We start from the raw sequence: 17,993 nt of genomic DNA, 5'->3' as shown, positions 1-17,993 counted from the left end.
ATTGCTGAAATAGGCATGAATTTTCAACATTTTAGTCAATAACAAAAATTTGAGGAAATTCCAACTGTAGAGTATATGCCCAAACAATTTGCATTCAAAATCTAAAAAATTGACAAAATTTTCTAAAAGTGATTTGAGTATTGGCTAGAAAAAGCTAAACTAGCTTTTGTTGCCTCGAAAAGGCTGAGCTGCCAGCACTGGCGAAACAGCTGACTGAGCTTTGTGTCCCATCCCTAGAAATTAACGTGCTGTTGGAAGTGGAAGAGAATTGAAATCGCGCGCTGCTGCTCCATTCACTTGTTTTCATGCCAAAGTCCATGGCTGGATCGCTCAATTAATCGTCTGGAACTGGACGGATTAGCACGGCGACACCATTAACCAGTGGGTTCCTCTGTGAGTTCCAACCAAGTTATATTCCAACATGGAATGGTAGAGAAAAACCGAAAATAGTTCGATGTTTGCCGTTGTTTGTTATGTAAAACGCATATAATAATTGTCTGGCGCGTTGATAACAGCAGCAGCCTCTCCACTCAGCTGATAAACATACACAAAGCCCATGCGGAAACAATTGAAACGACCCCACCGCCCACCACCCGCCACCCACACGCACCTTGGATTGACGCTCAAGGTTGCGCTAGGGATGAGCAGCCAAAAGTGACTTAAGTGACTGTAGCTGTGACTGTGACAAGTAACAGTTTTACCAATGGCCATATGACACTGGCCAAAATCACGACCAACTGACTGTATTTATTTAAGAATTCATGGCAACCTGGATATGCTATAGCATGATATGCATTTTTTAAATAAATCCAGTCGTATAGTAGAAATTCAAGCAAGTGTATTATGGCCATATCAGGTCACGCGTACATATTTTTATAGTCATAAGAACTCTTTAAACTAAATGCTTTAAGCCCTAGGAAGTTACATTTTAAATCTGTTCACTATTAATCTCCATTCAAATTTTGCATTTATAAATATTCATTTTTCTGAAAGACCATTTGACTCTATAAACAAAAAGCTTTCGACCCTATAAAGTTACAGTTTAAAACTGTTATCTCTTAATTTTTTTTTTTTATATTCATAATTCAGAAAGATCACTTGAACTAATAGTGTCCCACATCTAAATTGTATTAATATGAATATATTATATATTATTTATTTATATATTTGAATGTTTAGTATTCAATATTCGTTGATTTTATAGTTCTTTAATTTTTTTTAAAATGCTGTACCAAAAGGTGAACCTGACTATATCTATTATATGGGATTCTTAAAAAAATAAATGAAGTTACTTCGATTGTTATATATTTCTCTTTGCTCAGCACTATTGCCTGTATTTGATACTGACGTTAGCGCCAAATTCGAAATGTCAAGAACAGAAAACCGAACGTAACACGGACCATATACCATATCGCTTATCTTGCGCCGGCGAGAGATAGTGGCTAACCTGCTCCTCCGCCTTGCTTTGCTGCCCATCGGATTTGCATCGATGTTTGGAGCCATGCGGCTTTTTCACCTGCCCATTTTGCCTCGTTTCATACACACACACAGCATGCCCAGGGATTTTCTTCGGCTCGAATTCTGGAAATACTGAGCCACTGAGCCGTCATAACCGCCGCCACGCCCACTCCGGGGCCCCGAGATCTCCGGTTTCGAGCTAGTGACGCCAACGTGGTCGGCCGCCGTCGTCATCAACGTCGTCGTTTCCGTCGAACTGCGAGGTTATTTAATGTTGGCCACAAGTCTTCTGGCTCGCAGAAACGTTCTAAACCTGCCGGCGTTCAATACATGGCGTTCGCGTCTCCGCATCGATAGACACCGCCCATCATCCACGGTAGCCCCCAAAATCCCACTAAAGGAGGTTCCACAGCCACAATTTACCCGAGCCTACACCGCGTAAGTAATACATATATACCATATAGCCTAGTTAAATACCTGTTTTGATAAGATACATTGTGTATAATAAAGCTCCAAAGCCATGGATACCCCTGCGGATGTGTTCCGCGGCATTACGGATCGCTTTGCCGGAGTCACAGTTGATGGTCGCGAGGAGAAGGTGGACAAAGGCAGCTTCCAGGACAAACTAAAGAGTAAGTTTCCTAAAAAGTTTAAAAAATATATTTTAAAAGACCTTGTATAGGAAAAGATTTTTAAATAAGCTTTAAAGTGAACCCTATTTTTCAAATAAGTTTGTTATTAAACACTAGTAACTTACAAATGACTTTCTCACCATCTTTCTATTGACTCATAAACTCTATTGCTATCAAAAATTAATTAAATGCTTATCAATCCAAAATTATAATCTGGGTTTTCCAATTTAATTAGATTGAATGTTTACAGTTTGGAATATATTTTCTAGATACTAGGTTTAGAAACCATTATATGAATATTTCTTATCTTGTTCCTCTAGTTTTTTGAAAGATGTTAAATAAGTTAATACAAAAAGTTTATATATTTATTTATATATAGTGAACCTTAGACTAAAATCTATAAGTTAACGAATGGATTCTGACCCCTAGCCAAAAATAATGTTTAATTTTAACTTACCTATCCATTTTGATCTTGACTTCCAGAATCCCTGGACTTTTGGACAACGAACAAGAACCGGGCGATTTGGTTCCGTGTGTACCAAGAGCAGGCCGACTGGGTGCCCGTTCTGGCGGAGAACGGCTTCGACTTCCATCATGCACGAACTGGCGTGGTGACCATGTACCGCTGGCTGCCGGAGAACGAGTCCAACAACCTGCCCAACTTCGCGCACACACTGATGGGCGTCGGCGGGCTGGTGATCAACGAAAAGAACGAGGTTCTGGTGGTGTCCGATCGGTATGCGATGATACCCAACAGCTGGAAGCTGCCCGGCGGCTATGTGGAGCCGCGGGAGAATCTCATCGATGCGGCGATCCGGGAGGTGGACGAGGAGACGGGAATCCGGACCGAGTTCCGGTCGGTGGTCAGTCTGCGACATGCGCACGGCGGCACCTTCGGCTGCTCCGATCTCTATGTGGTCATTGCGCTGAAGCCCCTAAATTTGGATTTCAAGCGATGCGAACGGGAGATTGCGCGACTCCAGTGGATGCCCATCGCGGAGTATCTGGAGCATCCGCAGGTGCACCAGACGAACCGGCAGTTCGTCACCACGTTTCTGGACTACGAGAAGCGCGGCCTGACCATCACCTGTCGCGACGATGTCCACCAGGTGCTCAAGAAGAAGTACAGCCTGTATTACGTGGAGCGGGAGCAGCAGCAGCAGCAGCAGAATGATCAAGAGAACTCGTGAGACTTGACGGTCCAGTGGCAAAATCCTTAGTGCAATTTCAATTAAGTTTCTTTTCTCCAACACGGCAGCTGCACAAGTGCACATTGAAATGTTCATAATGTAGTTAAATAAAAGCTATTTTTTTTATATATGTATTTACAATATCACACGACCTCACATCACTTTTTCTTTGGATACCCTTCCAGTAATGTAATGATCTTTGTAATCAAAACGAGTTTCTTACTATTTCGAAAATAGCGCACAAAATATGGTAGAACTTTTTTTTAGAAGGTAAGCCAATAAATTAAACAAAATTTAAATATACATATTTTATAAAGAAAAGAAAAGATTTATATCGTGAAACTTGTAATTACAAGTTTCTTGAATAGTACAAAACCAGTCGTTTAAAAAACCTGACCAAATTCGGGAATTGCTGTCAAGCTGACAATAAAATATTTTTAGATTTCCAAAAAAATATATAACCAAATTTATATACATAGCTTTAAAAATCTATGTAACTCTCAGACTGCTATGAAACAAAATTACAAAATATTAAAATTTTTAAACCTTAAGATTAAGTTGAGTTTTATTTAGTCTTTTTGTTTTAAACCATTTTAAACGAAAATCGATGGTTTTCGGGCAGAATTGCAGACTATCACTGAAAACAAAATTAAAAAATATAAATGTTTAAAGGTTATGCAAATATGTATATATAAATTTCGAAAAACGGCCAAAAAGATGAAAAAATCCAATGATTCAAAATGTAGTTTTGATTTATAATCACAAGAATATATGTTTTATATTTGTTATCTACAATTTTTATGAGCAGTTTATTTAGCAAACTAATTTCTTTAATTTACAAAGTTATTTATTTTATTATTTCAAGAATATTTCAAAATTCAATGAAGACTTTTTTCGGAAGTGTAAATAAATGTGTGAATAAATATGTTCCTGGCAGTTTTTGAAACGTTTTTCTAGTTTATTTTAAATTACATCCATAGGTATCGCGTATCCACTTGCCAAATATCGCACAAATGAGACGAAAACTTGATACGAAATGGACCTATAATATAGTGGATCAACAAACCAGAATTTCCTATAAAAAAGGCAATTTAAATGGGTCCAATTGGTTTAAAACTTCTTTGGCTAACCAATCTAGAGCCCAGTGACCTCGGAGATCGGCCAGATGCGGCACAGCACGCGACTCCGGATTAGACCCACCGGAATGGGTCCGTAGTAACGCGAGTCCGAGCTGTTGCCCTTGTTGTCGCCCTCGATCCAAACGTAACCGCGCGGCACATAGTCCTTGGTCATCACAGGCTTTTTCTTGCTTGCGGCGCTATCCTGACGACCGCTGAACTCCGCCTCAATGGGGCTCGGCTTCTGGGTGAGCACCTGGTCACCGGACACAGCCACGATTCGTTTGCATATGAACTGACCGGCGTTGATGGGTGAAACTGCGATCACAATGTCGCCCGGCTGGTAGGTTCGCCAGTGTTTCGACAGGCGCTCGGTGAGCAGCACGTTGTCCGAGTAGAGGGTGGGCTCCATGGAGGGTCCTTTGCACTGGAAAGGGATTGGTGAAGAAATTGGATAAGTAACAAGGTTTGCGAATATGAAAAGAAAGATTATAAATATATAAAATTATAAAATATATTCCATAACTGATCAAAAATTTTAAAAAAATATATAAAAAGTACCAGGATAAGTTTACGGGTACATTCAACCAGTTTCTTCAGTTAGTTACTGATTTTTGGCTTAAATGGTCGCGTGTTTTGTAAGATAGATACCATTTTTACAATTTGTAAGCTAAAAGTACCTAGTCTTATTGGATCTCATACCATGTTATAGATATTAAGTGGATGTACCCAAAGTAGGTACACAGCTGATTAGCAAGACTGACCTTATGATGGTAACATATTGTACTCAGGTACATATATTATCCGCTATAAAAAGTACATAGTGCTAGGTATGTGGGTACCGGCAACCGGCTAACTGGCATTGTACCCACTAAGTCACATTATCCTAGATGACCTACCAGGACAAAGTCGCCGATGTACTCAAAGGTGCAGTGTGTGATAGCCGCATAGGCCACGGTGTACCGCATCAGGCGGCCCAGACGGGATAGGATCTTCATGGCGGCAATGGCGGTGATTCCGGCGTTGGCTGCTCCACATCCGCCCGTTATCAGAGCATCTCCCGTGTCCCGGTCCTGTCGCTTAGCTCCGGTGGAGCTCTTATTGTCCCGGAAAGTTCTCCTGCGACCGAATGTTTATGTTGTGTAAAAATCAGGGCTGCACTGCAGCACAGATGAGCGGCAAACCAGGGCTACCGTCACAAAACGATTGGCAATGAAACGATAAATTTTGTGGGCGCCAATTTCAAATCGTTGGGCCAGAAATTAGTGGAATTCACAAGATCAGGGGCACAACAAAATTTAGCACATAAAACCACGTATATTTATTCCTACTTTTCATCAACAATTTTGACTAAGTCTGCCAGGCCTGGCATTTACATTTGTATATATATACGAGTATATCATATCTTTCAAATACATCTAACATCCATGTTTCGTATATTTCTTGCAGGTCTCCAATTACATTCTTTTAACTTACGATTAGAAATACATTAGTTACATTGAGAGATTTGCTGGGAGAAGGTCGTTAGCCGAACCGAAAACGTAAACAATGAGTTAACTCCTGGAAATAGACACTCATCCCCATATATCCGCCTGCATATATGTAAAATATATATATAAATATATACATATATATTGGTTGTGTAAGCGTCACAGAAATTGTAAATTACGTTTAACTAAAGGCAAAATAAATATGCAACAGCTACTGACTGGAACGAATCGCTTGAATTTCAATTTCAATTCAAATATCATTTTAAATACAAATTGTCGGGTGGTTTCGCCACCCGTCTAACTTAAAATAAGAAATAAAATCAACAATCTTGCAATAGCGCGTAAAAATAATTTAAATTCTACTACGGCCTATTTGGTTGCCTAATGCCCATAATTATTCTGATCGCTTTCCGCCTTCAAAATTTGGTTTTTTCATCTTTTCTTTTTGCTTGGAATCAAGAGTTTGTTTCGCTTTAGTACTTTTTTGTTGTTAGAATTGGTGCTGGAAGCTTCTGGACCGAAACCGATTTACTCCACTTTCTTGCCGGCCAACGGCTCCGACTTCTGGCGCTTCTCCTGGCGCTCGCGCACATCCACGGCGGCCAGATCGATGCCCGCCACGTAGGCATGCATCACAGAGATCAGGGCCTTCAGCACGGCAAAGGGACCCGTGAGGAAGGCGAGTATCTTGAAGAGCGAGGCGCCGAATACTGCAATTGGTTGTGAAGTACCGATTAGATTAGTTGTCCGTCTTCAAATGATATTCAATGGGTGTATATACTCACTCAGCGGGCCGTAGGTGAAATGCAAGAGGTACAAGCACACGTAGAACAGCTCGTTGACGCAGCACATGAAGGTGAGAATGTCCTTCTGGTAGTACAGGCGCATGATGAAGTTCTCGTTCACCTTGTGCGAGCTACGTCCAACCACAACGCTCCTGGGAAGGGGAAATTTATGTCATTAGTTTAAAGTCCGAACAAGTCGAAAAAAAAAGTTCTACTTACGTCTGCATGAAGAGCCAGTGACAGGCCACATCGATGGCGATGGACAGCTGGAACCAGAACATGTAGCGAGGATAGAAGTAGGCCAAAGTGACCAAGAGGCCGGTGGTTCCGCAGCGGTCGGTCAACTGGTCCAGCATGGCTCCAAAACGAGTGCCTGCATGGTGGAGAAAATCAGGTTAATTAGTAATGACCTGTTAAATATTCTATAAGTTTAAAGCTCTCACTAAAAGTTAAGGAACTAATGCGAATTCCAAACCTTTACTATAATGCTATAGTTATGGCATTCAAGTTTATACAAAATGCTCTGATTTTAAATAACTCAATGAGTAAGGGTTTTCTTCTAACATCTAAATCATAATGACTTGCATTATTCTCTATAAGAAATGTTTTGAATTCCTTTATCATGAATGGTTCAATGGATATCAATTCTTTTCGAAAATAATAATAGTATAATCTGTTTTCAGAGGGCTTCCTAAGTTCCCAGTCATATTCCATAGTTCCAAGGCAATATTAGCCCTGCTTTCTGTTTAATTTGTGGCCCCACGTCATCCATCGATTGGTTATCCAGCCGTGACCATATCGGGGGGCCTTTGGGTGTGCCTTCAATGCCTTAATATCGAATGGAAGATAACCATTCTGGAGACAGGTGTTCGCGGTGTGTGGCGGTCAAAGTGCGCGCACATATCAGATACAGATATAGCTATGGCTAATTTAGATTTCTAGTGGGGTATGATATGAGGGGATCGTGAGTGTGCTCACTTTGGTTGAAGGCCCGGGCGGCGTGTCCATCGACGGCGTCCAGCAGGGCGGAGGTTACATAACACCAGCCGGAGATCACATAGTTGGTGGACATGAACCAGAACGCGATCAGGGCAAGAATGATGCGGGCATAGCCTGGAAAAGAGTCAATATATCAGTCCATATGTTTAATGTACCCCGTATCCAAGTGGGGAATTTCGGGGGTGGGGAGGGAATGACTCAATGGGGGCGGCGGCTTCTCTTGTCGGTGAACTTGCGCCCTGCATTTCACAGGTTGCCAAACATCCCCTAGAAATCCAAATCCAATTAGGGTATGGAACACCTAACTGCGCCGCATAAATCGATCGTGCGATTTGTTTACCTTATCAAAACACCACACTTACCGATCAAATTTGGCACAAAGATGAAGACGTTGTCGTGCTCGGCAATTGCCATTTTGTGTCTTTGGGTTTTTACTATTTATTTAGCGGTTATTTGGCGGTTCGGTTTGTTTTTATCCAATTAAATGCGAAAAAACTCAGCAAAAAACTTTTGCTGTATCTGGTGTGACAGCAGCGTGACCTTTAGGAATTACCAAAATATACTATATTGTGGGATATACGTACGTTTCCACTGGCAGATGCAAATTATCACTTTGTTGTTGGACAAAATTATCTTTTTGGAAATATTCTTTTGAATTTGCCAATTTGGCATATATAAATATTATTGTAGGCATAGTTTGTCTCATTTATTAATATTTTTATGCTATTTCTAATTTTAAAATGGTTTGCCAAACCAAAATCAGTTAAGATAATGGTAGTGTAAACATTACTTCCAATACCGACTTGCAACTAGTATTTTCCTCCGCGGTCCACGGTATGGTCACACCGCCTATGACGAATTCACAAAACAAATAATAATAATAATCAAATTTGGCCTTAAATAATGAACAACTAACGCGATCCAAGTCAACCTACGTGGAGAAGGTGACCCACATGCTGTAGCATGGACAAACTCCGCGGCGGTAGCCTGGTCGGCGGTGGATCCTCCAGCGGGAATTCTGGTTCGGAGCACCACCAACTGGAGCAGTACCCCAAAAACCTGATCGAGCAATATCTTAGGGCCTCCAGCAAGATCAAGAAGTTCGAGCGGGCCGGCTTCTTTAAGTTAGTATAGTTAAGGCTTTTCGGATCCCACCAGATAAATATTTTAGTATGGCTGGGAGGAGGTACTTATGTAGGTGGTTTACCCTCATATGTAACTATGTAGACATTTCTTGAACTTCATAACACAAATCTAGATATTACTATTACTTGGTTAGAAATCGTAGATATTAAAGACTATAAAAGGGTCCAATGTATATATTCAATTTTCAAACACTCCCTACATTGATCTCAGTACTAATCGTACTAATCTTATACTAATCAAGTATCTTGTTCTTTATCTAGAATAATATATTAGCATGGAGGATATCCTAACTAATATTTTTGTGCTCCTAATGAACCCGTGATCCGATCCTTAAGAATTCGCGGTCTTTATATTTTTGTTATTAATAGTTAATAATATAATAATATTAATAATATCAGTATATGCGAGACCATTAATATTCTGTTCCTGTGATCCCCAGACGCTTTGCGCCCAGCGTGGTCGATGTGCAGGCGGACTTCCAGCGACTGGCCTACAGCTTCGAGGAGTCGGGCATCCAGCAGTACGCGGCCATGTGCCACATTGGCTTTGCCAAGTGCGAGTCCTACGGCGGCGCCCCGCAGCGCGAATCGGAGGCCTACCTGCGGGCAGCGAGGTCCTTCCTGGCGGCACACAACGAATCTGGCCAGCTGCACCTGCGCACCCGGCACTCGGGCTTCCGGGAGGGGGCCCTGCACTGCTATCACCGTGCCGCGGATCGAGCTGTGGACGAGGGCGTCTTCAAGGCGGCCATCCTACGAGAACTGAAGCAGCTGCAGCGCCAACTGGACAGCACCAGCAGCTTTGCCTCGCCCACCCATCAGATCCACGACCTAGAGATCAGCGCCGAGACATGCGGTCAGCGGGGCGACTTCAGGAGTGCTCTGCAGCACTACGACGACATTGTGGACAATGTTTACGAGCGACGCGGGGCTCGCATGTACGGGGATCTCTTGCGGCGCGTGGAGGTACTGCGTCTGCTGCTCCTGGTCCATTTGAATCTGCCGCCCGCCCGCCAGTCACCTGCCCACATCAAGCTGATTGAGTACTACTACAATTTGGCCCAGTTTGAGGCGCGTCCCAGCTCGGCGGACGATGGTGGTTCGGTGGAGCGTCCGGGTGCGTTTGTGCCGGAGCAGCAGCAGTACGCGCTGGCGGAGATTACGTGTGCCTGGGTGGAGCGCAAGATGTGCGATCTTAAGCATCTGCTTCGCGACTTTGGGTCGGAGTTTGGAGCTCTGAGTGACGTGGAAAGACAGCTTCTGACGGTCATGCATGTGGAACTGTCCAGGAGCTACTAGATTATGGACTAAGGGATCTTACTGTACATTATATACTATTGGGTCATTACCACTGAATAGCACATGTTAAGCACTATCGCTTAAGTGTAACCAAGTCTACCAACTAACCTTTGAACGTGCCTACACGCATAAAAAACAAATAAACATTAATTAACGAAAGACCAGGTGAATGCAGCAATAAAGAGACGGTGCAAAGCGCAATGGAATGTAATAACGTTTAAGAAAACCAGTTTGAGATTTGTACAATAAATAAAGAAATGCGAATGGAGATTAAGAGGACCACAAGGAGTGTTTTTGTTTGATTTCCCAGCAGCCTCATTCATTTATTATTAAAAAGGTAGATAGAATTGTGTTGTTAAAAAAAAAGAAAATGAAAGTTAATTTTCAGGTAGTCTAAAGTTGACCTTAAAAAACTGAACCCCTCTATAAGAAATATAAATTGTACTAGGGAAACTTCCGAAACTTTCTTTGAACAGCTCTTAAAATGCCAAAAAAATTAAACGAAAAAGACCCTTCCAACTTTTCAAAGACCCACTAAAAAAGGAGCCATCATTTTGCAATATTTTGGTCATTTAATTTGTTTATTTACCTTGTCAAGCAACTTCTGTTTTATCTTAGCAATTTCTCAATTAAGTTAGCTAATTAATACGACACATTTCGGCTGCCACAACTGATATTCAGCATCAAATTGATTAGATTTCTATATCGCATTGTATATGTTTCTTGTTTTTTGTGTTTGCATACAAAACGTTTTGTTTTTCGCTGGAGTTTACAATTCCAATTTGTTAAATAACCTATAATATCTTGTTTTTTTCATTTTTGTTTATGTAATTTGTAAATTTTCATATATGTATATGCATGTACGTTTCATGTAATACCCATTAATCCTTCCATTGCCTGTATTTTTGTTTTGTTTGTTTCATTTAATTTAAATCGAATATTAAATCGCTAAGCACACGCTGTCTTTGTCTAATCCGCGAGCAACAAAATCACGGTTCGGATTTGGGAGGGCAGTTTAACATCGTTTCTCACACATTTTGGTTCGACTCGCTTAATCAGATCTTTAATTACATACTTTTGTTATTGTAGTTTTAATTGTTTAATGTGTAAATATATAGTTAAGGCGTAAATAAATTACAAAAAATAAAATATATTTTTATATATATGTTTTTGTTTTTATATATGAAACCTAGCGAAGAATTAAACGAAATTATATAAGCGCAAGATCACAAGCTGTTTTGTAGTTGGTTGGTTGTATTTATAAGTTGTAGTTCCTGGTTGTTGTTGATGTTGTTGTCCACTTTAATATATTTATATATTTATAATTTTTATTTAGTTTAAATCGACACATAAAATGAAAAAAATTCAGCTAAAATTTGTGTATTCTTGTTGAGTTCTCAACGGTAGTGGTGTGTTGTTATGTATGGTTGTTTAGGATTGGTTGTTTTCGATTTATTGTTGATGGTTGTTTGCCGATCGAATTGCTGTTTACATGACTTGACTATAGCGTAGTGTAAACTCAAGACTAATTTCGCACAGAATGAATTACGACGAGCGTGCGGGCAGCCCAAAATCCGGATATCACCCGCCGCCTATTGAAGAGGAAGGATATAGTGGTCTGAATGTCCTTGTGTGGATGGTTTGTGGCTGGTTTGTGGGGTGTTTTGGGTGTTTGGGGGTTGTGGGTGCGCGACTGTGTGTGTGCGGGTGTGTGGGAGTTGGCATCTATCCACTAGATAGCATCTACTTTCCCGCCTTGGCCTTCTTCTCGTTCTCGGAGGTGATCTTGTTCTTGAGATGGTCCTTGTAGTCCAGAATGCCACCCTTCCACTTGGTCACCGTCTCCTTCTCGCACACCCAAATCTCCTCAGCCACCTGAAAAGGAAGGGAAAACGATTACAAATAAGCCTATACAATAGATTTCCATAATTGATTAACAAGCATTTCCATTATTTAATCGTAAAATGAACTATAGAGTATGTTGATTGCTTACCTGGTTGATCAGACGGAAATCGTGACTAACTAGCACCATGCCTCCGTCGAAATCGTTGATCGCATCGGCGAGCGCGTCGATGGTCTCCATGTCCAAGTGATTGGTAGGTTCGTCAAGCAGCAGCAGGTGCGGCACCTGCCAGGCCAGCCAGGCGAACACGACGCGACACCGCTGGCCGTCGGACAGCTGACGGATCGGACAGACCTGCTGGCGACCTGTCAGTCCGTAGCGACCAATGATCTTGCGCATCTCCTCCTTCTCCTTGACATCGGGGAAGGCGCGCATCATGTACTCTAACGGACTGGCGTCCAAATCAAGCAGCTCGTGCAGATGCTGGTGGTAGCGAGCGATGCGCAAATGCGAGTTTTTGCGGATCATGCCAGAGGTGGGCACCAGATCGCCATAAAGCAGCTTCAGCAGCGTGGACTTGCCGGCTCCGTTGGGTCCCACCAAGGCGAGACGTGTGTCCAGATCGATACCGAACTCAAGATTCTTGTAGATCCAAGGTGTTTCATCGTTGTACCGGAAATTAACGTTCTATGGCAAGCAGGAAGCATCGTTAGTTACCATTATGTATGATCAATTAAAAATAAATACCAACCTGCACCATAATCACGGGTGGCGGCACCTTGCCGCACGATGGGAAATAGAAGTTGAGCACCTTGTCGTCGGACACCTTCTCAGTGAGGCCCTGGGCGACCATCTTGGCCAGCGTCTTCTCCTTGGACTGCGCCTGTCGCGCCAACTTGGCAGAACCGTGACCGAAGCGAGCAATGTAGTTTTTCATGTGCGAAATCTGGTCCTGCTCCCAGTTGTACTGCTTCATCTGGTTCTCCAGCAGTTCCATGCGTGTGCGCACAAAAGCCTCATAGTTACCCGTGTAGTACTTGAGCCGCTTGCCCGTCAGGTGGATGATGTTCGTGCAGACACCGTTGAGGAAATCCTGCGAGTGCGAGATGAGCACCAGGATGCGCTTGTATGTCTTCAGCTCCTCCTCCAGCCAGACACAGGCGTCCAGATCCAAGTGATTCGTCGGCTCGTCCAGCAGCAGGAGATGGGGCTTCACAAACAGAGCGCGGGCCAGGGCGATACGCATACGCCAACCACCTTGAGGACAGGAGAAAGAAAATTAATAAGTTTATAGATTCGGGGGCACAGGGATATTCACTTACCAGAGAAGTCCTTGGCCTGTTTCTGTTGCATGGCCTTGTCGAAGCCGAGACCGTGAAGGATGCGGGCCGCCTTGACCTCCGCCAGATCGGCAGACATATCGTCCAGCCGCTCATAGATGTCGATCAGCTGCTCCTGGGCATCGTCCTCCTCGCTCATGGCCAGCTCTTCGGCCAGTTTTTCCAGCTTGATGCGCTCCTCGTCCACCTCCATGACGCACTGCAGCGCACTCTTCGAGCTGGCCGGGATTTCGCGCGTCAAATGGAAGATGTCGATGTGCGGCGGTACGGGCACCTCCCTGCCTCCGAGACAAGCAAGCAGCGAGGACTTTCCGCATCCGTTAAGGCCAATCAGACCGTAGCGACGTCCGCAGTTCAACTCCAGCATGGTGTCCTGCAGCAGCTCGGAGCCAAAGAACGTGATCGAGAAGTTGGCGATCTTGACGTCACGGGATCGCGGATGCACCGCCAGCGATCCGGTGCAGGATCGGGCCTCCGCACTGATCCGGGCCTCCTCCTCGAGCTTGGCGCACAGCTTCTCCTCCTCGGTCAGTTCGCGTTCCGGAGCACCATTGGCCTTCTTCGTGGAGGGTATCTGTTGGATCTTCTTGTTGCGCGCATCCTTCTTCTTCTGCGCGTCGCGTTTCTTTGCGGCGGATGACATTCTTCCGGCTGAAAGTGGATCAAATTGGGAAATAGTTACTTAACTGGTATTTTGTTCTCTTTCGAGGATTTTATTTCGGTCTTGCTGTGCCAAAGGTTTTCGATATTGTGTGTTATTCAGCCGGCACAAGTTATGACAGCAAATCAAAACTATAGACTTCCCAGACTTGGGGTGCTACGAATTTGAATTTTATTTTATTAAAGAAATAAGCATTTGTTTTAAAAACTCAGAACAAATGGGGTTGGATATTTTATACAAGGTCGAAATACCGGAACAGGTTCCTAGCAATGTTGTGGTTTCCTTATCTACGAAAGCCAGACACGTTTGTATTTTTTTTCGATTACCTTTTAGAGATTAAAACAAAAGAACCCAGAGTCTAGAATGATGAAGAATTGCCGAGTTAAGCTATTGTGGTAAATATATGTTCCTTATTTGTTCCGATAACTGAAACATCCGAAACACATGTAATAACCGTTATAGTTATTAACTGTTTAATAACTACCATGGAAGTTACCCAGTATTTTAAGAAATTACTATCATGAACACCTCAAGGGTTCGCTTATCCAGGGATACTAAGACCATGCAATTTAAAAATTCGCCAGCTTGTGGGAAAAGCCACTTGCCCTTCAAACTTTATCAACTCCATTAAGTATTCATAGTCAAGGGCTAGAATAGGAATGTATTTGTTGTATTATTTGCTTGATTGTTTTCCCCCAATGTGTTATTAAAGTAACTTTAAAATTCTTGCATTTTTAATCATTAACAGAAGTTTAAGGCAAATTTTGCAGTTTCTCTGCGTTATTGGGCAGCACTGTCCCTAGCCCTTGCCGCCCTTAGTTCAATGGGCAGCACTGTTCAAGAGTCAGGATCACGTTCAAGGCCACTGGATATAGATCTCAGACTCCCTTCTTCTCTTCCTCCCACACTCACACTTGCATACGCACAGATCGCGTGTAGTCAACTGTTTCAACAAAAGAAATCTGAACTAAATTTTAAAATTAGACAGCGTCAGCAAAAACTCAAAAATTTCCACTGTGCTGAAGGCGCTCCACTGTGCCGCTCTCTGCCTTTCATCCACACACTCACTCTCTCTCTTTCTCTCACACATACACGCATTCCCTCTCTGTTGCCGAGGGGAATACTTCTTCCTCTTCTCCATCTGGCCGGGATGTCTGAATACATGGATGATTCACTGGGACACCCGGGTTACAAAGGAATCGTCTATGGGCAGCGGAAAACTAGGGAAATGCGGAAAATTTGCATCGCACGATCTGGCATTGCCCCCTCTCCCTCGCACACACCGCACACACCTGGCTGAGGTTACAACACGCACACACCGAACACCAACACACACAGGCACAGTCAGCCGTCGCAGAAACGGGAAACTGCATGTGTGTTGCGCTGCGCACATTATTGAATTTTCCACGGCGAAATGACGACGACGATGACACTGTGCAATTACTCACCTTGGCGTGGACTTGGCTAGCAATTGGGGGAACAAGCGAGTGGAGCACGAAGGAGTTGCGGTTATCCTGCGGAGGACAACGATAGCGGTAGCAACGGCAGCGGTAACGGAACGTAACGGAACAGATCGGTTCGGATCGCACACACACACGCACGCACGGAGCAGCTGCTGAAAAGTGCCTGCTGCTGTTACCGTTTTCGGTAGAAAAAGAGAGAGACGACTGAACGGAACAGAACGGGAGAAAGGCTCCACGTGGTGGCGGTGGCGTTTTGCACGGAACGCGCGGAGCCGGAGAGGATTTTGGTCGCCAGTGGGGGAGGGTCACACTGCGAGTATTGGGCACACCGACACTATCTATCGGGTCATTTAATTAATTTAAATATTTTACTTAAAATAGTTTACCTTTTACGACTATTTGTTGTTCACTATTTTATTTTGCGAACAGTTCAAAAAATTTTGGATTAATTTCGCTAAAAACAATAAAGCCATTAGAGGAACAGATTTCATAATAAAATGTTGGTCAAAAAAATATAGCATGTATTTTTAAAAGAAAAATAATTCACGTTCTAAATGCAAGTTAAATTCTGTTAATTTATTTGGTCAGCTGTTTATCAGCTGTTCCATACAATATCAATTGTAAGAAATATTAGCAATTCAACCAGAGTTGTCAACTTATTTCATTAAAACAGGGCAATTTATGGCCGTTCCCACTATTGCAGACCTTTTATGTTGCATTTTCATCGATTTAGAAATAAATCGGCTCTAAGCATAAACATCAAATTTAATTATATTTTCATTTATTATAAATATATCAAACTTTGGTCAACAGGTCAACAAATATATATGAATTTACAAAAGCAACATATTTTTTTTAATGGGAGAGAACTGGAAGCGATATATAACAGCAAAACCACCACCGAAGTTGGGCACATATAAAACCCACCCACGCCTGGTCACATCAATCGAGGTAAACAAAAAGTTGTTGATTATATAGGATAGGATTAGGATTTGGCCCAAAACGGCCACAAATAGGCCATGTCAAAACTGAGCGAAACTAAGATCCCGATCACGGAGTTTCTGGAGGCGTACCGCCGCCAGCCGTGCCTCTACAACTCGCAGATGGACTCGTACAAGAATCGCACGTCCCGGGAGGAGGCCTATGAGGCGATAATCCGATCCTTGAAGATCCCCCAATTGACCGTGGTGGACATCAAGCTAAAGATCAAGAGCGTGCGCACCGTCTACTCCAAGGAGCTGCGCATCTGGATGCGCGAGAAGGAGCTGGGCCGGAGCTACGAACCCAAATTGTTTTGGTTTAAGCTCGCCGACTCCTTCCTGCGCTCCGTTTCGCTTTCCCACTGCAAGAGGGTGAGTTTTGGCAGTCCACTTTGATTGTTGTGGTTAAAGGCATTTTGTATATGCAGGCGAAGAACCAGCATGCCAATGCAGCCCCCCAAACGGCGGTCAAAACGAAGGAGTCACTGACGCCCTCGAGCAAACTGCTCTTCACTGCCGCCGCTGATATCAGTATGAGCGAGGATGCGCTGGAGGAGGAAGACGAGGAGACCGAGGGCGAGGCGGAGGAGGGTCCTCCAGACCATAGCAAACCTCCGGCTAGCAGCTGCATCATTTCCATGGCAGCGGATCAGGCTCGCTGCGGCAAGGACGAGCTAATCATTGATGATTCCTCGCTCTGTTTGGTGGAACAGCAGCAGCAGCTTCAGCAGCAGCAACAGCAGCATCTTCACCATCAGCAAGGGCATTCTCAGCAGCTCGGCAGCACGCAGGCACAACGAAAACCGAAGTTCAGCCTGGGTCTCGACTCCGCCGCCGAGGATGAGCTTATGATCTTCGGCCAGAGCATCGCCTCCCAGCTGCGCACCATCTCGGATTCGTACTCCCGGTCCGTGGCCAAGCTGCGCATCCAGCAGGTGCTGTTCGAGGCGGAAACTGGACAGTTCCAGAGCACCGAGGTCAATAGCACGCAGCTCCAACATACCTTTTAATTCTTAAGCTTAGTTTAAAGTCAACTAGTTCGTGTATTTACGTGTTTATATAGTTCTTGTTCTGGAAACAACAAGCTCTTAATGAGGAGCATTTTTAACCCGTTTGTAGTTTAGTCTATTCTAGTAGAGTTTATTCCCATTAATGACAAAATTGTAAATATAACTTTAATAAAATAAATACCTTTTAAGCAATCGAACTCGAACTTTTTTTAAACAAGTTTAAATTATGCGGGATTTTGTAAAAAATTAAAAAGATATCGATGTCTTATCGATTTTTTTGTTTCCTAAATTTGTACCTTTTATTTTTCAATGAAAGTTTAAAAAGACGAAGTGCAATATTTATTTAAATTTAAATTTTATTTAATATTATAGTGTAACTATCGATACACTGAAGGCCACTTCCATCTGAAAGTCACCGGCTGCGAGTTTTAACTTAAATTTAATTCCATATTACATTTTTTTTAATCTGCCTCAAAACCTGATGAAAGTTTTTTCAACACTTTTGTTAAAAAATAACAAATGCAGAGCCTATCGATAGCCATCGATAGGCAGAGCCGATTGGAGCGGATTGAAGCGTTTG

The 17,993-nt window shown here is 43.0% G+C and overlaps 6 protein-coding genes across 8 annotated transcripts; 3 read left to right on the top strand and 3 right to left on the bottom strand.

The window, feature by feature from the left end:
* Positions 1–232: 232 nt before the first annotated feature.
* Positions 233–3,423, top strand: LOC108019141 (uncharacterized). Of its 3 annotated transcripts, none has more exons than XM_017086889.4 (4): positions 233–393; positions 1,552–1,896; positions 1,969–2,090; positions 2,574–3,423. In XM_017086889.4, exons 2-4 carry the CDS (start codon positions 1,730–1,732, stop codon positions 3,278–3,280), a joined length of 996 nt encoding a protein of 331 aa, XP_016942378.2. In that variant the 5' UTR covers positions 233–393; positions 1,552–1,729; the 3' UTR covers positions 3,281–3,423. The 3 variants fall into 3 exon arrangements, with proteins under 3 accessions (XP_016942378.2, XP_016942379.2, XP_070853738.1); XM_017086890.4 differs by having other exon boundaries at positions 237–393; positions 1,323–1,896; XM_070997637.1 differs by lacking the exon at positions 233–393 and having other exon boundaries at positions 1,756–1,896; positions 1,949–2,090.
* Positions 3,424–4,217: 794 nt separating this feature from the next.
* LOC108019144 (mitochondrial inner membrane protease subunit 1) lies at positions 4,218–5,560 on the bottom strand. The gene is made up of 2 exons (XM_017086892.4): positions 5,298–5,560; positions 4,218–4,825 (listed from the first exon to the last, which is right to left on the bottom strand). The coding sequence occupies exons 1-2, from the start codon at positions 5,394–5,396 to the stop codon at positions 4,415–4,417; spliced, it is 510 nt and encodes a 169-aa protein (XP_016942381.2). The 5' UTR covers positions 5,397–5,560; the 3' UTR covers positions 4,218–4,414.
* A 240-nt stretch (positions 5,561–5,800) lies between these two features.
* On the bottom strand, positions 5,801–8,203 carry Pis (phosphatidylinositol synthase). The gene is made up of 5 exons (XM_017086891.4): positions 8,035–8,203; positions 7,652–7,786; positions 6,893–7,046; positions 6,674–6,825; positions 5,801–6,598 (listed from the first exon to the last, which is right to left on the bottom strand). Exons 1-5 carry the CDS (start codon positions 8,084–8,086, stop codon positions 6,417–6,419), a joined length of 675 nt encoding a protein of 224 aa, XP_016942380.1. The 5' UTR covers positions 8,087–8,203; the 3' UTR covers positions 5,801–6,416.
* A 292-nt stretch (positions 8,204–8,495) lies between these two features.
* Positions 8,496–10,390, top strand: Hap40 (Huntingtin-associated protein 40 kDa). Its single transcript, XM_017086547.4, has 2 exons — positions 8,496–8,796; positions 9,258–10,390. Exons 1-2 carry the CDS (start codon positions 8,636–8,638, stop codon positions 10,114–10,116), a joined length of 1,020 nt encoding a protein of 339 aa, XP_016942036.2. The 5' UTR covers positions 8,496–8,635; the 3' UTR covers positions 10,117–10,390.
* A 278-nt stretch (positions 10,391–10,668) lies between these two features.
* LOC108019180 (ATP-binding cassette sub-family F member 2) lies at positions 10,669–15,647 on the bottom strand. Its single transcript, XM_017086949.4, has 5 exons — positions 15,409–15,647; positions 13,282–13,950; positions 12,711–13,216; positions 12,110–12,646; positions 10,669–11,991 (listed from the first exon to the last, which is right to left on the bottom strand). Exons 2-5 carry the CDS (start codon positions 13,940–13,942, stop codon positions 11,860–11,862), a joined length of 1,836 nt encoding a protein of 611 aa, XP_016942438.1. The 5' UTR covers positions 13,943–13,950; positions 15,409–15,647; the 3' UTR covers positions 10,669–11,859.
* A 697-nt stretch (positions 15,648–16,344) lies between these two features.
* LOC108018977 (AF4/FMR2 family member lilli) lies at positions 16,345–17,610 on the top strand. Its single transcript, XM_017086580.4, has 2 exons — positions 16,345–16,775; positions 16,832–17,610. The coding sequence occupies exons 1-2, from the start codon at positions 16,443–16,445 to the stop codon at positions 17,411–17,413; spliced, it is 915 nt and encodes a 304-aa protein (XP_016942069.2). The 5' UTR covers positions 16,345–16,442; the 3' UTR covers positions 17,414–17,610.
* Positions 17,611–17,993: the final 383 nt, after the last annotated feature.

The sequence above is a fragment of the Drosophila suzukii genome, chromosome X, assembly GCF_043229965.1.
Source record: "Drosophila suzukii chromosome X, CBGP_Dsuzu_IsoJpt1.0, whole genome shotgun sequence".
In the NCBI taxonomy this organism is placed as follows: domain Eukaryota; kingdom Metazoa; phylum Arthropoda; class Insecta; order Diptera; family Drosophilidae; genus Drosophila; species Drosophila suzukii.
Note: the sequence above shows the minus strand (reverse complement) of the source record. Positions and strands in the feature narration are given on the sequence as shown.

Bases quoted from the DNA above. Each gene is read 5' to 3' on its own strand.
- LOC108019141 (XM_017086889.4), top strand. From the start codon at position 1,730: ATGTTGGCCACAAGTCTTCTGGCTCGCAGAAACGTTCTAAACCTGCCG. The intron at 1,897-1,968 runs GTAAGTAATACA...TGTATAATAAAG, and splicing joins TTTACCCGAGCCTACACCGC to CTCCAAAGCCATGGATACCC. The intron at 2,091-2,573 runs GTAAGTTTCCTA...CTTGACTTCCAG, and splicing joins CTTCCAGGACAAACTAAAGA to AATCCCTGGACTTTTGGACA.
- LOC108019144 (XM_017086892.4), bottom strand. From the start codon at position 5,396: ATGAAGATCCTATCCCGTCTGGGCCGCCTGATGCGGTACACCGTGGCC. The intron at 4,826-5,297 runs GTAGGTCATCTA...ATCCCTTTCCAG, and splicing joins ACATCGGCGACTTTGTCCTG to TGCAAAGGACCCTCCATGGA.
- Pis (XM_017086891.4), bottom strand. From the start codon at position 8,086: ATGGCAATTGCCGAGCACGACAACGTCTTCATCTTTGTGCCAAATTTG. The intron at 7,047-7,651 runs GTGAGCACACTC...TCCACCATGCAG, and splicing joins CGCCCGGGCCTTCAACCAAA to GCACTCGTTTTGGAGCCATG. The intron at 6,826-6,892 runs GTAAGTAGAACT...TCCCCTTCCCAG, and splicing joins CACTGGCTCTTCATGCAGAC to GAGCGTTGTGGTTGGACGTA.
- Hap40 (XM_017086547.4), top strand. From the start codon at position 8,636: ATGGACAAACTCCGCGGCGGTAGCCTGGTCGGCGGTGGATCCTCCAGC. The intron at 8,797-9,257 runs GTTAGTATAGTT...TGTGATCCCCAG, and splicing joins GAGCGGGCCGGCTTCTTTAA to ACGCTTTGCGCCCAGCGTGG.
- LOC108019180 (XM_017086949.4), bottom strand. From the start codon at position 13,942: ATGTCATCCGCCGCAAAGAAACGCGACGCGCAGAAGAAGAAGGATGCG. The intron at 12,647-12,710 runs GTTGGTATTTAT...TGCTTGCCATAG, and splicing joins CACCCGTGATTATGGTGCAG to AACGTTAATTTCCGGTACAA. The intron at 11,992-12,109 runs GTAAGCAATCAA...CTTCCTTTTCAG, and splicing joins ATTTCCGTCTGATCAACCAG to GTGGCTGAGGAGATTTGGGT.
- LOC108018977 (XM_017086580.4), top strand. From the start codon at position 16,443: ATGTCAAAACTGAGCGAAACTAAGATCCCGATCACGGAGTTTCTGGAG. The intron at 16,776-16,831 runs GTGAGTTTTGGC...TTGTATATGCAG, and splicing joins CGCTTTCCCACTGCAAGAGG to GCGAAGAACCAGCATGCCAA.